Raw genomic sequence first — 13,959 nt, 5'->3', positions numbered from 1 at the left:
TAGTGCGCCAGCTGTGCCTGTTTCTTGTGACATCAGATCTGGCTACAGTGATACACGCTATGACAACATCCCATAAAACTCATGGAGCTATGTTAAACAATTGATAATAATATTGTGAGTCACTTCTTGTTTAACATTTTTTTTAAAAAATGTGTGACTGTCAGGAAAAAGTACACAGTGATATACTCACATATGACACTGTTATAGATAATGTTACCAAAGATACGGTGTAAATAACATTAGGAAGACAGAATGTTCCACATTTCATACATCACCATCTACTGCTGATGCTAAACTTGAAGGGCAAACAATGATATGAGAGCCAATATTAAACACTATTTACATCACATCAATCTCCTCCTGATTTCAGTGATACATTATATGCATTTATCTACTGAAACAATTGGGACTTAAAGGGGCTCAGTTTTGGCTCTATCGTGTCCTATATGCCAAGTTTGTGCAAATTTATTTGTGGAATATCTTCACTTCAGAAGGAAATTGAAAGATCTTACCAATTATAGTCTGATTAGAATGATTATAGTCTGATTAAAATGGGATCTTTCCAGAATATAGCTCTCCAAATGAAACTCATGTGACTTTATGAAATGCCAAGACCCAGATTAAACTCTTGTTTTTTCAGGAATTAACATGGTGCTGTTTTCATGGCCAAGCTGTACTCTGATATAAGCCACTCTGTTGATAGAAAAAATAGTTGCCTGGAAGCTTCCACTGTAGGTAGTTCATTTTTCCAAGCAGACTGGACTTATTTCTGTCTTTGGGTGGGGGCACTCTGTGTTTAGCCACAAAGAACAATTCCATTGGGTGCCATTTTGTTGAAAAATGGGTTGATTCAGTAGATGAAATTACAACACCCTTTGCTTATTGGAACTGCCACATGAAAAAGCAACGGGAGTGTATACATTTAAGAATCAAAAGGCAGAGTCTGATTGCATCTACATAGCAAAATTAATACAAATTGACACCACTAACTGCCATGGCTCAATGCGGAAAATCCTGGGAGTTGTAGTTTTACACAATCTCTCACTTCCTCACAAACTACTAATTCTAGAATTGCATAGCATTGCACCACGCAAAGTGGCATTCACACTCAACTAAGAAGTTACACTCATTGTATGGCATTACAGCTAATGCATATTCTTCTATTTAATTACCATGGCTCAATGTTATGGGGCCTTGGGATTTTTAGTTTGGTGAGGCACCAGCACTCTTTGGCAAAGAGCTGGAAACATTACAACTACCACAATTCCACAACATTGAGAAGTGCAGTCAAAGTGCCGTCAAAAATGTATTAATTCGGCAGTGTAGATGCACCCATAGACACTTTCTTGTTCTTGCTGCTGCTGCTGTTGTTTCTGCTGCTGCTGTGTGCCTTCAAGTTGTTTCAGATCTACGGTGCCCCTAAAGCAAGGCTATCACAGAGTTTTCTTGGAAAGATTTAGTGATAAATGACCACGGCGAGCATCTAAACTGTCCACCTGTGGTATCTTGTTTAGCAGTGTGGAAAATTTAACCACATACGTATCTGAAGTAATGAAAACCGAGGAAGCAGAGAAGCAGTGCATTTCTCATCTTTCACTAAGCAGCCCATCTACCAATGGGACACAAGGATGATTTGGTAAATTGCTGTGGCCATATTGATCAAAACAACTAGATGATAACACTAACAGGAGCCAATTGACACAGAAGAGCGGAACATCTACAAAAGCAAAGAAGTCTGCCAGTTTACACAGAATGCATGACTTCCCCCAGTGAATTCAGCCAATTGTTCACACAGTACAGAGGCCGCTCGGATAAAGACTGATATCAATATTTTCAAAACGAACTTCCGAAATCAAAGCAGTGTGTGTCAGAGCATGTTAGGGAGGGAAGAGAGGATGTCCTTTTCCAATTATTGATGGTGAGGAATCTTTATGAAAATTAACGGCACAATTCAAACAACTCAATACTTTCTAGGAGCCCCCGGTGGCACAATGGGTTAACCCCTTGTGCTGGCAGGACTGCTGACTGAAAGGTTGGTGGTTCGAATCCGGGGGCGGGGTGAGCTCCTGTCTGTCAGCTCCAACTTCTCATGCAGGGACATGAGAGAAGGCTCCCACAGGATGGTAACACATCTAGGCAACATCCTTGCAGATGGCCAATTCTCTCACACCAGAAGCAAGTTTCTCAAGTTGCTACTGACGCGGAAAAAATACTTACTAATTTCAAGAAAGAGATAACAGGCTTTCAAATGCATCGCTTTGAATGGATTGCCACTTTAACATTGATTAGATACAAAAAGAAACTTTCCTTGAATAATGCACTACATTTATTTGGGAGGATATTTTCTTGGAGTCTCTTGATGTGTGGAATTAAGGAGCTTTTCAAGATACAGCTTAGTACTTGCACTCGTGATAATTAAGTAATACAGACATACAAAGCCTCTGGCAATGATGCTTCATGTTACAGTCTTTCTATGCCAGCCCAGCCTCTCATTTCCTTAGTGTCCTTTGCCTGGCGAAGATTTTCTGACAGTATTGGAATTGGATGGTGAAAGGTGGCTGGAGAAACAGAGATTGTCAGTATCAGGTTCTCCTACTGTATCTGCAATGAACAATGTAATAAAGTTTATGTTGTGAAAGAATGGAATTATACTCTTAATTATCGTTATATAGTTGTATGTGCCTGCCTACAAGACAAATAGCTGCTACCTCCAGAATCCCATACTGTGTGCATGAACAAAGAGCAAAACAAAGAGAAACAGAGGAATTAAATAAGCCTGCATCACTATGTGCCCCCAATATGTTGAAAAGCAAACACAAATCTGGCTACCAAAATGGAAAACCTAATAAGATTCATGTAAGAAAGAAGGCTCGCGTAAGAAGAAAAAAATATCCTTGGATGTATTTTGGAAGAAGCTTTCAAGAGGTCTCTAGAAGTTTCAAACTCTTTTTATTTGTTTACACAAGAAATACCCAATCTGGTTGTTTCATTTTACATGTGCATATTGTTAGTTTTGGATAAAAAGTTTGCTCAAACATGCTGAAACACTCTTCTTTTTTGTGACATAGGAACCTGTCCTTATGCTTTTCCGCCTCACGTACCAATTTTTTTTTTGTTAGAGAAATAATGCCCAGAAACACAAATAGGGCAAGGCTACACAGGCCATTCCGAAACAGAAATGCCTTGTTCCCAAGTCAGTAGAGATTCCTAACTGGCAAGGAAAGTGGAGGAGAAGGAGGAAGAGGAAGAGGAAGAGGAGGAAGGCAATCTTCCCTCCTTCTTTCTGGTCACGCAGGCACCTCTGTTGATGTCAGAACTTGCACTGAGCATTGTGGCCGACTGGAAGTAGCAACATGGGCCTGATCCATTCATCATTCCATGTGCTGATGAGTGTAGGGAAAAGTTGTCCAACTGTCCACACTTCCCCAAAGGCACTGGATAGTTTAAAGAAGAGTTTTCCAAACTGTGTGTTGTGTCACGCTGGTGTGTCGGCTGCAGTGTGTAGGTGTGTTGTATGACTGTAGTACTTACAGTAGAGTTTCACTTATCCAAGCTAAACGGGCCGGCAGAAGCTTGGATAAGCGAATATCTTGGATAATAAGGAGGGATTAAGGAAAAGCCTATTAAACATCAAATGAGGTAATGATTTGACAAATTAAGCACCAAAACATCGTGTTATACAACAAATTTGACAGAAAAAGCAGTTCAATATGTAGTAATGTTATGTTGTAATTACTGTATTTACGAATTTAGCACCAAAATCTCACGATATATTGAAAACATTGACTACAAAAATGGCTTGGATTATCCAGAAGCTTGGATAAGCGAGGCTTGGATAAGTGAGACTCTACTGTATAAACCTCTAAGTTCATGTGAAATAAGCAATAATTATATAGGTTTTCATGAGATATGTTGTCCCACCATGCATTTTCATGTGCTAGGTTGTGTCCCCATACATATTGTTATTACAATTTATTGATGTGTTTGTGTCTCTTAGAAGGGGTTGGTTTAGCCTCCAATTTGCTAGTAAAACTGAATTACTATATCGTGAAATGATGCATATGGTTTAAAACAATGGTTACTGGAAGCACAGGAACATCATGAGAACATCCAAGAGCCATTTAGGGTGAGTGCGTTTCCATGCTTATGGAGACGCAGGGTATATCTACACTGTAGAATTAAAACAGTTTGGCATCACTTTAACTGCCATGTCTCAATGCCATGGAATCCTGGAGTTGTCGTTTTACAAGATCTTGAGAGCCTTCTCGTGCTGGTGCCTCACCAAACTACAATTCCCAGGATTCCACGGCATTGAGCCACTGCAGTTTAATGGGTATCAAACTGCATTAATTCTACAGTGCAGATATACCCTCATCCTTGCTTTGCTGAGTGAGGTAGACTAGAGCTTAAATTCCTATGCCCTCTAAAAACAGTTCTTTGAATCATTCCTTGTTTTAAAACACTTCCCTCTCTCTGTGATCCTAACTTTGTTTTTCCACATTTACTTTACTTCCCTGCTTTAAAGACCCTTATATTTCCCTCCACAACTGGTAAAGATTACCTTCACTTTACATTTAGGAAGCCATACTGAAGCAATTAAGACAAAAACAAAACAGAAAACCCCCTCAAAGTGTACAATACTTGTCTCATTCAAACTTCTTTGAAGAGATCTGTAACCACAGCCCAGAAGTATGAAGCTGGAAACCTGTTGCTGACGTATGACCAAGTTCCGTGCCCAAATGTCTTTTTTTGGGGGGGATTGGGGTGTGCCTTAAGCGCCATCCAAAAATCCTTCCTGGCAGCTGCCAAGCTCTAAGGGGGTGGCTACATTCATTCAGTGGCCATGGGATGAGGAGAGCAGGAAAGATGCAATGGAGAGACCACCTGGACTTCAGACATATAGCAGTTTGGCACCACTTCAACTGCCATAGCTCTATCCTATGGAACTGTGGGGTTTGTAGATTGTTGTGTCAGCAGAGCTCTCTGACATATAAGGATAAATATCTCGCAAAACAACAAAACCTAGAATTCCATAGCAATGAGCCATGGCAGTTAATGTGAATTGCTATAATTCTGCGATGTGGATATAGCCTGAGTCACAGAAACTGTATCTCAGTAGAGCATAGGTCCACTTTAAATCCGGTTTCTGCCTCCTGCAGAATTCTGAGGCCTATAGTTTAGGGAGGCTTCTTTAAACTGCTCAGCCAGACAAACCCTAAAAATCAGCAGGAGACAGAAACTGGATTTAAAGTGGATTCATGCTCTAGTATGATGAGGTTGTCAATCTCAATGCATCTCTCCAGGAAAAGGAAAGAGGAACAACAACCTCCATCCTCTTCATTTTGGTACATCTACATTGTAGAATGAATGCAGTTTGATACCACTTGAACTGCCATGGCTCAATACTATGGAATCAGGGGAATTGTAGTTTGGTGAGGCACCAGCACTCTTTGCCAGAGAAGGCTACAGACCTTGTAAAATGACAGCTTACATGATTCCATAGCATTGAGACATAAAAGTTAAAGTGGTATCAAACAATATTCATCCAAAAAATTAACTTTTCCAACTTCTTAAACACACACACATGGTGGAAGAGAACAGTGCCTATTTCTCCGCATGGAAGACTGTCAGAGGACCATGTGTTGTCCCAATTGGTTTACACTATTATCTGCACTTACAGTGTTGTGAGTATGCAAACATCAGTGGGGCTGGTAGGAGAATTCATCCACTGACTGGGGATGAAAAATATAGCTAAAAATCTTAATGTATGGGAAGGATCTTGTGATTTGAGGAGCTTCAAGGGCTGCCAATTGAGAAGTCAAGGGATGCACATTGTCCAGTACTGCTTTGGAGACATTTGCTTTCTCTATCAACTTGCACATAAGCATCACAGTGTGGTTCATGTACATCATTGACTCATCTGGGTGGCACACATATTTGCTCATATACAAGTGCATAGATGTGAGAAGGATGAACGGGAACATTTACACCAGGCATGGGCAAACTTCCATCCTCCAGGTGTTTTGGACTTCAACTGTTAGGAATTGTGAGAGTTGAAGTCCAAAAAATCTGGAAGGCCAAAGTTTGTCCATGCCTGATTTAGACTCTACAATAAGAACTGGTTTGGTAATCACTATAATGCAAAATATTTAAGGTTCAGCCAGGCAGCCATGCCATCTTCCAGGAGACCTGTTTCAGTGCATGGCTATGTTGCCTGGGGATCCTGGAAGTTGTCATTGATAAAGTGTGCTTCCTGAAGGTCTGCTCCATTTCATATCCAGACCCACACCTGTTTTCTATTTACCCTCTTTCCCAAAGTCAGTGTTCACTAACCACTGAGCATTGTCAGCCTTCCAATGGGTTATTTTGGAAGTCTCATATCCCATAACCTGGCTCCAGAACCAGAACAAGGATGTGCAGGGAGACAACTGCCAAAAGCCAATGGAAAATTAGGTGACTAAGGCAGATGTATGAAACACTGCTTTCTATATGAAAGGGACAAAGACATGTTTATACATACAATGGCTCTAATCTGGCTGCTCTTCATCCTTTTTTGTTTTCTGGCAAGTTTTCTTGGCACTGAAATGCACTGGGGGAACAATGCTACACCTGCAGAATTTATTTATTTGCTCCAGAGTTTATTTGATCTATATCCTGCCTGTCTTCCACTATAGGACTCAAGGCAGTTTACCATAAAATAGTCTGGGAAAATGAATCAAACATTCAAAAATTAAAACACAAAAAGAAAAAGAAAAAGAAAAAAGGAAGGAAGGAAGGAAGGAAGGAAGGAAGGAAGGAAGGAAGGAAGGAAGGAAGGAGGAAAGGAAAAGTATACCCAGTTAAAATCACTCTCAGTAAGAAGCAAGGTCACTTCCTAAAGGCCTGTGCATATCAAAAAGGCTGGCATTTTTACAGAGCTTGTAAAGCTACAGAATACCAACATTTTTATCATCCTAAAGCATCATTCTACATTCCACATATCAAAATATTTTTTCTTAACAAAACATGAAGGGGATTCATTTCCCTTTCATAAAAATTATTATAAATTTCATCCTTACATGTATTTACAGTCCTTGATTAGTCTATGAAAGAAGATAAGCAATGTGATCAGCTGATTAACCTTGAACAAATAAATAAATTAAAGACTCCTTAGTGTTTTCAGAGTCTGCCTTCACATAACCTACAAAAGTGTCAGAATTGGAAGGAGGGAGTTATGCTTTGTTTCATATAATTTAGTGCTTCGTATTAATTTGTGGAGCCCCCGATGGCTCAGTGGGTTAAACTGTTGAGCTGCTGAACCTGCTGACTAAAAGGTCGACAGTTCAAATCCGGGGAGAGAGGTGAGCTCCCACTGTTAGCCTCAGCTTCTGCCAACCTAGCAGTTAAAAAATGCAAATGTGAGTAGATCACTAGGTACCGCTCCGGCGGGAAGGTAACGGTGCTCCAAGCAGTCTTGCCAGGCACATGACCTTGAAAGTGCCTGTCTACGGACAATGCTGTCTCTTCAGCTTAGAAATGGAGATGAGCACCAACCCCCCAGAGTTGGACTGACTAGACTTAATGCCAAGGGGAAACCTTTACCTTTTTAAAAAATTAATTTGTGCCTAACAACCAGGTTTCTTTAAGGTCTCTGATTTACAGTCACAGGGTTGGTACATATTCAATGGCGCTCAATAACAACAACAAATTATGTTTACACAAAAGCAGGAATAACCCAGGACTGAGAAAAAGGCAAAAAGTTAATGCTCTTCTATGTAATTCCTCATCTGCAAGTTAACTAACCATTTACTTTTATATTAAACACTGATGACAGGGCACCATCATCCACTGCATCGAAAGACTGGAGGGTAGATTGGGAGGTGGTGGGAGTTGTGTGACACACTTAATGCTGAAGGGTGCATCTAACACCATAGACTTGATGCAATTTTATGCCACTTTATCATGCCTCAAATCGATAGTATTATGGGAATTGTAGTTTTACCAGGTCTTTAGCCTTCTCTGCCAAAATATAAACCCAAGGATTCCAAGGCATTGAGCCATGGTAGTTAAAGTGGTGTCAAACTGCATTAATTCTGAATTACAGAAGGTGCCTCTTCCAGTAATGTTACTATACAGCAGGCATGGGCAAACTACAGAAGCACCCCTAGTCAGTGTTCTGTGCTTCCCCATAGCCTACCATCTGAAGTAGTTGAATTGGTGCTATCCCTATATCACAGAGCTACAACCATAAAAACAAACTCTCCATCAACTACAATGGGAGTAAAAATTGTGTTGGCTTCCAGAAGCTGTTGAAATGTATCTGACGAAAACCTTTGCCAGCAAAGCCAATGGAGTGGAATGTCGGAAATTGTAGCCCAAGAACAGCAGGATTTCCATCCGCACCACAGCCTTAGGCAGTCTGGTATGTTTTGAACTATAAAACCAAGGCAGCATGGCCAATGGTTACAGACTATGACTGTGTGTAGTCCAAAACATCTGGAGGAACCAGATTACATAATTCTGAATTACAGAAGGTGCCTCTTCCAGTAATGTTACTATACAGCAGGCATGGGCAAACCTTGGCTCTACAGGTGTTTTAGACTTTAACCCCCACAATTCCTAACAGCCGACCGGAAGTTGACATACAAAATACCTGGAGGGCCAAAGTCTGCCTATACCTGCTATACAGTTATCTTAGTCATATTAATGCCATAGTATATACTATAATTTTGAATCTGATCAGTTGCAATGGGTGGCTTTCCATTCAACTGGGTTTTAATCTGAATTTTAAATGAAATCCCCTTTCTGCTTCCAACAAATAATAAGAGGGCATCTCAAGAGGGTTTTTTTAGGACTGCAGCTTACATAGGCAACATCACAACAATATTAGAAGTGTTCTCATCAACATCAGAAATCTCTGGATATCTTTGCTGATTGAGGAATTCAGAGCGAAACACTGTAAGTGTTGCTTTATGAAAGAGATACCATCCCTATAAACTGGTCATATGTTTTGGGGATGTCAGTCAACTATTTCATTGACTGTCAAAGGAGGGCCATCTACTTGAAGTCCAGTTTAAGAACAAACCATAAGAAAGTTGAACATAAACTCTGAACATGTTAGCAACTGGACAGCACACAGGTCACTTATTCACTGTTTCATACACTCCAACGATCCCAAAATGTCAGGAAAACAGTTCCTGTTAATCCTTTGTCATCCCACTTTTTAAATTGCTTTTAAAACATTCCAGTTTCTCTTTTTCCTGCCACATTCCCACATCAGCCTGTCTTATTTCAACTACTGCAAACTGAATTCAAAGTGTGAAAGCAATTTGTGCTCAACTTACTCAACCCTGGAAGAGGAACAGATTGCAGAATCATACCTTTCTCTGCTGCAGGGTCTCCTAGTTTATGTGTAACACATTCTTCTACACTCTGATGTTGCTTGGCCACACATGTCCATTTTTTTAAAGGGTGTTCAGCATTTCCCAGTGCTATGAGATGTACTACATTTTTCTTTAACTTGTAATATCATAGAATCACAGAATTGTAGAGCTGGATGAGACCACAGTGACCATTCAGTCCAATCCTTTCGCCATGCAGAAATACACCATCAAAGAACTCCCGACAGATGGCCATCCAATCTCTGCTTTAAATTTTCCAAAGAAGGAGACTCCACACTCAGAGGCAGAATATTCCACAGCTTTTACCATCAGGAAGTTCTTCCTAAAGTTTAGGTGGAATCTCTTCTCCAGCATAATTTGTAAATGGACACCTCTACATGTGAATTAGTATATACAGCAGGCATGGGAAAACTTCAGTCCTCTAGGTGTTTTGGACCTCAATTCCCACAGTTCCTAACAGCCTACCAGCTGTTAGGAATTGTGGAAGTCCAAAACACCTGAAGGGCTGAAGTTTGCCCATGCCTGATATACAAAGCTTATTAAGATCTGTCTTTTCTGGCCAACCTTTTGGATTTTCTCTTGCTTTGCCTGATTATAACTGGTTGCCTTAAATCTCCAGGGCTCAGACTTCAAATGTTTTCAGGTTTTTGTTACTAGTTATCATTTTTGCTTGTTTTTCTCCTGTTTGTAACATTTTGCTGTTAATTTGTTGCATTTGAATTTGGTTTTGATGGACTACATCATTTTCACAAAATAAAGCAGGGTGTAATCTTTAATTTTAAAATATCACAATGTAATTTATTCACAAATACATTGCACTCTGCTCAAAGGGACATATGTATGCCCTAGCAAGTGTGTTTGGATCAATGCCTTCAGCACATCCTTAGGCTGCAATCTTGCATGAGCCTTGACCAGGGAGTAAGTCCCATTAAACTAAATGGAATGAGCTCCTGAGCAGATTTCTGGTAATGTCACCAAGTCATTAATTTTTGAAAAATAAATAGCATTGTTGGAGAAACACATACAATTGGGTTGCTGTGAGTTTTCTGGGGCTGTATGGCCATGTTCCAGAAGCATTCTGTCCTGACCTTTCGTCCACATCTATGGCAGCCATCCTCAGAGGCTGTGAAGTTTGTTGGAAACTAACCAAGTGGAGTTTATATATCTGTGGAAGGGCCAGGGTGGGAGAAAGAACTTTTGTCTGCTTGAGGCAAGTGTGAATGGTGCAAATGGCCACTTTGATTAGCATTGAATGGCCTTGCAGCTTTAAAGCCTGGCTTCTTCCTGCCTGGAGAATCCTTTGTTGGGAGGTGTTAGCTGGCCCTGATTGTTTCATGTTTGGAATTCTCATGTTTTCTGAGTAGATGTCAGGGAAAAATGCTTCTGGAACATGGCCATACAGTCTGGAAAACTCACAGGAACCCAGTGATTCTGGCCATGAAAGCCTTCAACAACACATACAATTGTTTATATCAGTGTCCAGAGATGATATGTTCACAGCTAGAGCTCTGTTTTTTTTAATAGAAATCTAATAAAGAAAGAATCACATAAATATAACTGCCATAAAAGTAGTTTTGTGAGTTTGTTGCAGCAAAAACAGTCCTGTAATGCTTTACAAATACATTTATGATCAAATTATAGTATTTCTTAAATGTAAACACTGCTTTGAGTTTTCTTTGGGAGAAAATACTAATCATCATAATAATACACAAAGAGAAATTATGTTTTATTTATAACTTAGCTAACATTTTCAATCCAAATGAAAAAGGAGAAGCAAAGAACAGATTTCTAAAATGAGTCTAAAGAGATGTAGTTCTCCCCTTGTTCTCCTTCAGCACCTTCTCAAATATGAGGTTGTTCCAAGAACCTGTTCACATTTGATTGCGTGAATTCAAACAGTAAACCACAGATCAAAACACATTTCCATGGTATCTCTATCCTTAAGCAACTCCTGAATAAGAAAACTTTGTCAGATGAAAAACTCTGCCGCTCTGATTTTGCTTAATGCAAATCAAATTCCACGACACAGGACTTAATTCTGCAAATACTCCCCTGACAAAAGAGGAATCCAAACACGAACAACTCTGCTAAATGTGGGATATGTATGTGAGGTAGTGGTGGTTTTGTCTTAGGGAAAGTAGCCCTTGTTGAGGACCTTGGGGGCTGCCATGTGTTTCCCATCAAACCTCTTTCTCTGGACAATAAACTCTCCTGAATCCTGCTGGGAATCCTAGTCCAATCCCACTTTCTTCCCCCGCTTTTGCAAAGTTCAACTCCTGCAGGAGAGGAAACCGGGCACCATGAACACAAAAGCGGGAGGTGAATCCGCCTGTGTCCTTTTGGGGAGGGAAAGAAAAGCCTCGCTCCTGCGGGGTCTCCGGGGAGAGGGTCTCCTCTTCTTACCTTGAGGGGCTGCGGGCGGAGTGGAGAAGCCCGGGCAGAGCTGCAAGGCGACCTGCAAGAGCAAGAAGGCGGCTTTGCGCTTGTTCATCCCGTCCATTGGGTCCCGAGGAAAAGAGAGAGAGAGATGCCCGCTTGGCGCTGCCGGTACCTGGAGTCTCTCTCCTCTCGCTTCTGGCGTCTGACTTCGGATGGAGAAGGCGGGGCGAGGGCTCCGGAGGGGGGCAAAGGCAAAGGCAAAGGCAGGAGGAGAGGGCGAGAGGGAGGAGGGGCGGGGGCCGAGGGGCTCACTCCCACCTGCCGCCAAGGGGACTCGCCAAGCAGGGAGGGGGGAGGATCGAGGGAGGGAAGAACTGCCCAGGGAGGGGAGAGCCATTGCCCCCCAGCAAGGCAAAGCCAGTCCCATGTGGGCTGGAAGGGCAGGGGGTGACTGGGGGACAGGCCTCTCTTCTAGAGAGAGCTCCCAGGAATCCATTGTCCAAAGCAGCACTCACAATGTGCACAGTGGACGGAGAGATCATCTAAACGTCAGGGGTCCTCAAACTTTTGAAGCCAAGGGTTGGTTCACAATTTCTGAGACTGTTGGGGGCAGACTATAGTTTGAAAAAAACACACACTAATATTTGAAATGAAGAATCAACAATAATGTTCCCATAATTCCAGTATTTCAATGGGAAAATAATAATAATAATAATAATAATAATAATAATAACTCAGCCGCTATCAGGACCTCAAGATTGAACTTCAAAGACTCTGGCAGAAACCAGTGCAGGTGGTCCCGGTGGTGATGGGCACATTGGGTGCCGTGCCAAAAGATCTCAGCCGGCATTTGGAAACAATAGACATTGACAAAATTACGATCTGCCAACTGCAAAAGGCCACCCTGCTGGGATCTGCACGCATCATCCGAAAATACATCACACAGTCCTAGACACTTGGGAAGTGTTCGACTTGTGGTTTTGTGAAACGAAATCCAGCATGTCTATCTTGTTTGCTGTGTCATACAACATCGTTGTGTCAATAATAATAATAATAATAATAATAATTGAAAGATATGAAGCCAGAATCATCCAGTACAGACAAAATCAACTGTTTCAATCAGACCAAAGACGGTTTTACCAGAATCTGAACCAAACAACAGACACAGTAACCAAAAAGCCAGAGAAAACTGCAACAACAAAGTTCTGGAAAGAACTTTGGGAAAATAAGAACTACAACAAGAACGCTGGGTGGATAAAGGATTTTGAAGGAAAATTCTCACAGAACAAAATGGAACAGATGGAAATAACAACTGAAATGATCAGCAAATAAGTGCAAAAAGTCAAGAACTGGACATCGCCTGGTAGTGATCAACTTCATGGATTTTGGCTCAAACATCTGATTAGTTTACATGGAAAAATGGCCCAACAATTCAATGAGATGCTGCAGAAAGGAAGTATCAGTGAATGGCTAACAACTGGAAGAACTTACCTGATACAAAAGGATCCAGCAAAAGGAGCAGCACCAGGAAACTACAGGCCAATAACATGTCTGCCCACTATGTTTAAACTACTGACTGGCATCATAGCTGACAGAATTCAAGACTATCTTGAAGAAAAAAACATCTTGCCAGATGAATAGAAAGGCAACAAACGGAAAAGCAGGGGCACAAAAGACCAGTTATTGATTGACAAAATGATTCTGGAGAACTGTAAGAGCCGAAAAGCTAATCTTCACATGACATGGATTGACTACAAAAAGGCCTTTGACTCACTCCCACACAGCTGGATCATCAAGTGCCTGGATGCCATCGGGATTTGTAAAAACGTTGGCACCTTCATTGAAAACATGATGGAGCACTGGAAAACTGAACTGTTTGTTGGAAATGAAAGCTGTGGACTTGTCAACATCAGAAGAGGAATTTTCCAGGGAGATTCATTGTCTCCTCTGCTTTTCATTATTGCCATGATCCCTCTGTCAAGAATCCTACAAAAAACAAATCTCGGCTACCAAACATCTAAGAATTCTCACAAAATTTCACATCTGATGTACATGGATGACCTGTAGCTATATGGGAAAACGGAAACTGAAATCCAGTCTATGACCAACACTGTCCGAATTTTTAGCACTGATATCAGCATGGAGTTTGGTTTGGACAAATGTTCGACAGTGGCATTGAAGAAGGGAAAAATCATTGAAA

General features: G+C 41.1%; 1 protein-coding gene across 1 annotated transcript in view; it reads right to left on the bottom strand.

The window, feature by feature from the left end:
• The window catches only part of thbs4 (thrombospondin 4), a 62,407-nt gene extending 50,423 nt beyond the window's left edge, over positions 1–11,984 (bottom strand). Inside the window, exon 1 of the mRNA XM_062972357.1 lies at positions 11,784–11,984. Within this exon, the coding sequence (XP_062828427.1) occupies positions 11,784–11,880 (97 nt within the window). The 5' untranslated portion in view covers positions 11,881–11,984. The remainder of the gene's footprint in view (positions 1–11,783) is intronic.
• Between the last annotated feature and the right edge of the window lie 1,975 nt (positions 11,985–13,959).

The sequence above is a fragment of the Anolis carolinensis genome, chromosome 2 (assembly GCF_035594765.1).
Source record: "Anolis carolinensis isolate JA03-04 chromosome 2, rAnoCar3.1.pri, whole genome shotgun sequence".
Lineage (NCBI taxonomy): Eukaryota > Metazoa > Chordata > Lepidosauria > Squamata > Dactyloidae > Anolis > Anolis carolinensis.
This window is presented reverse-complemented; position numbering and strand designations above follow the sequence as displayed.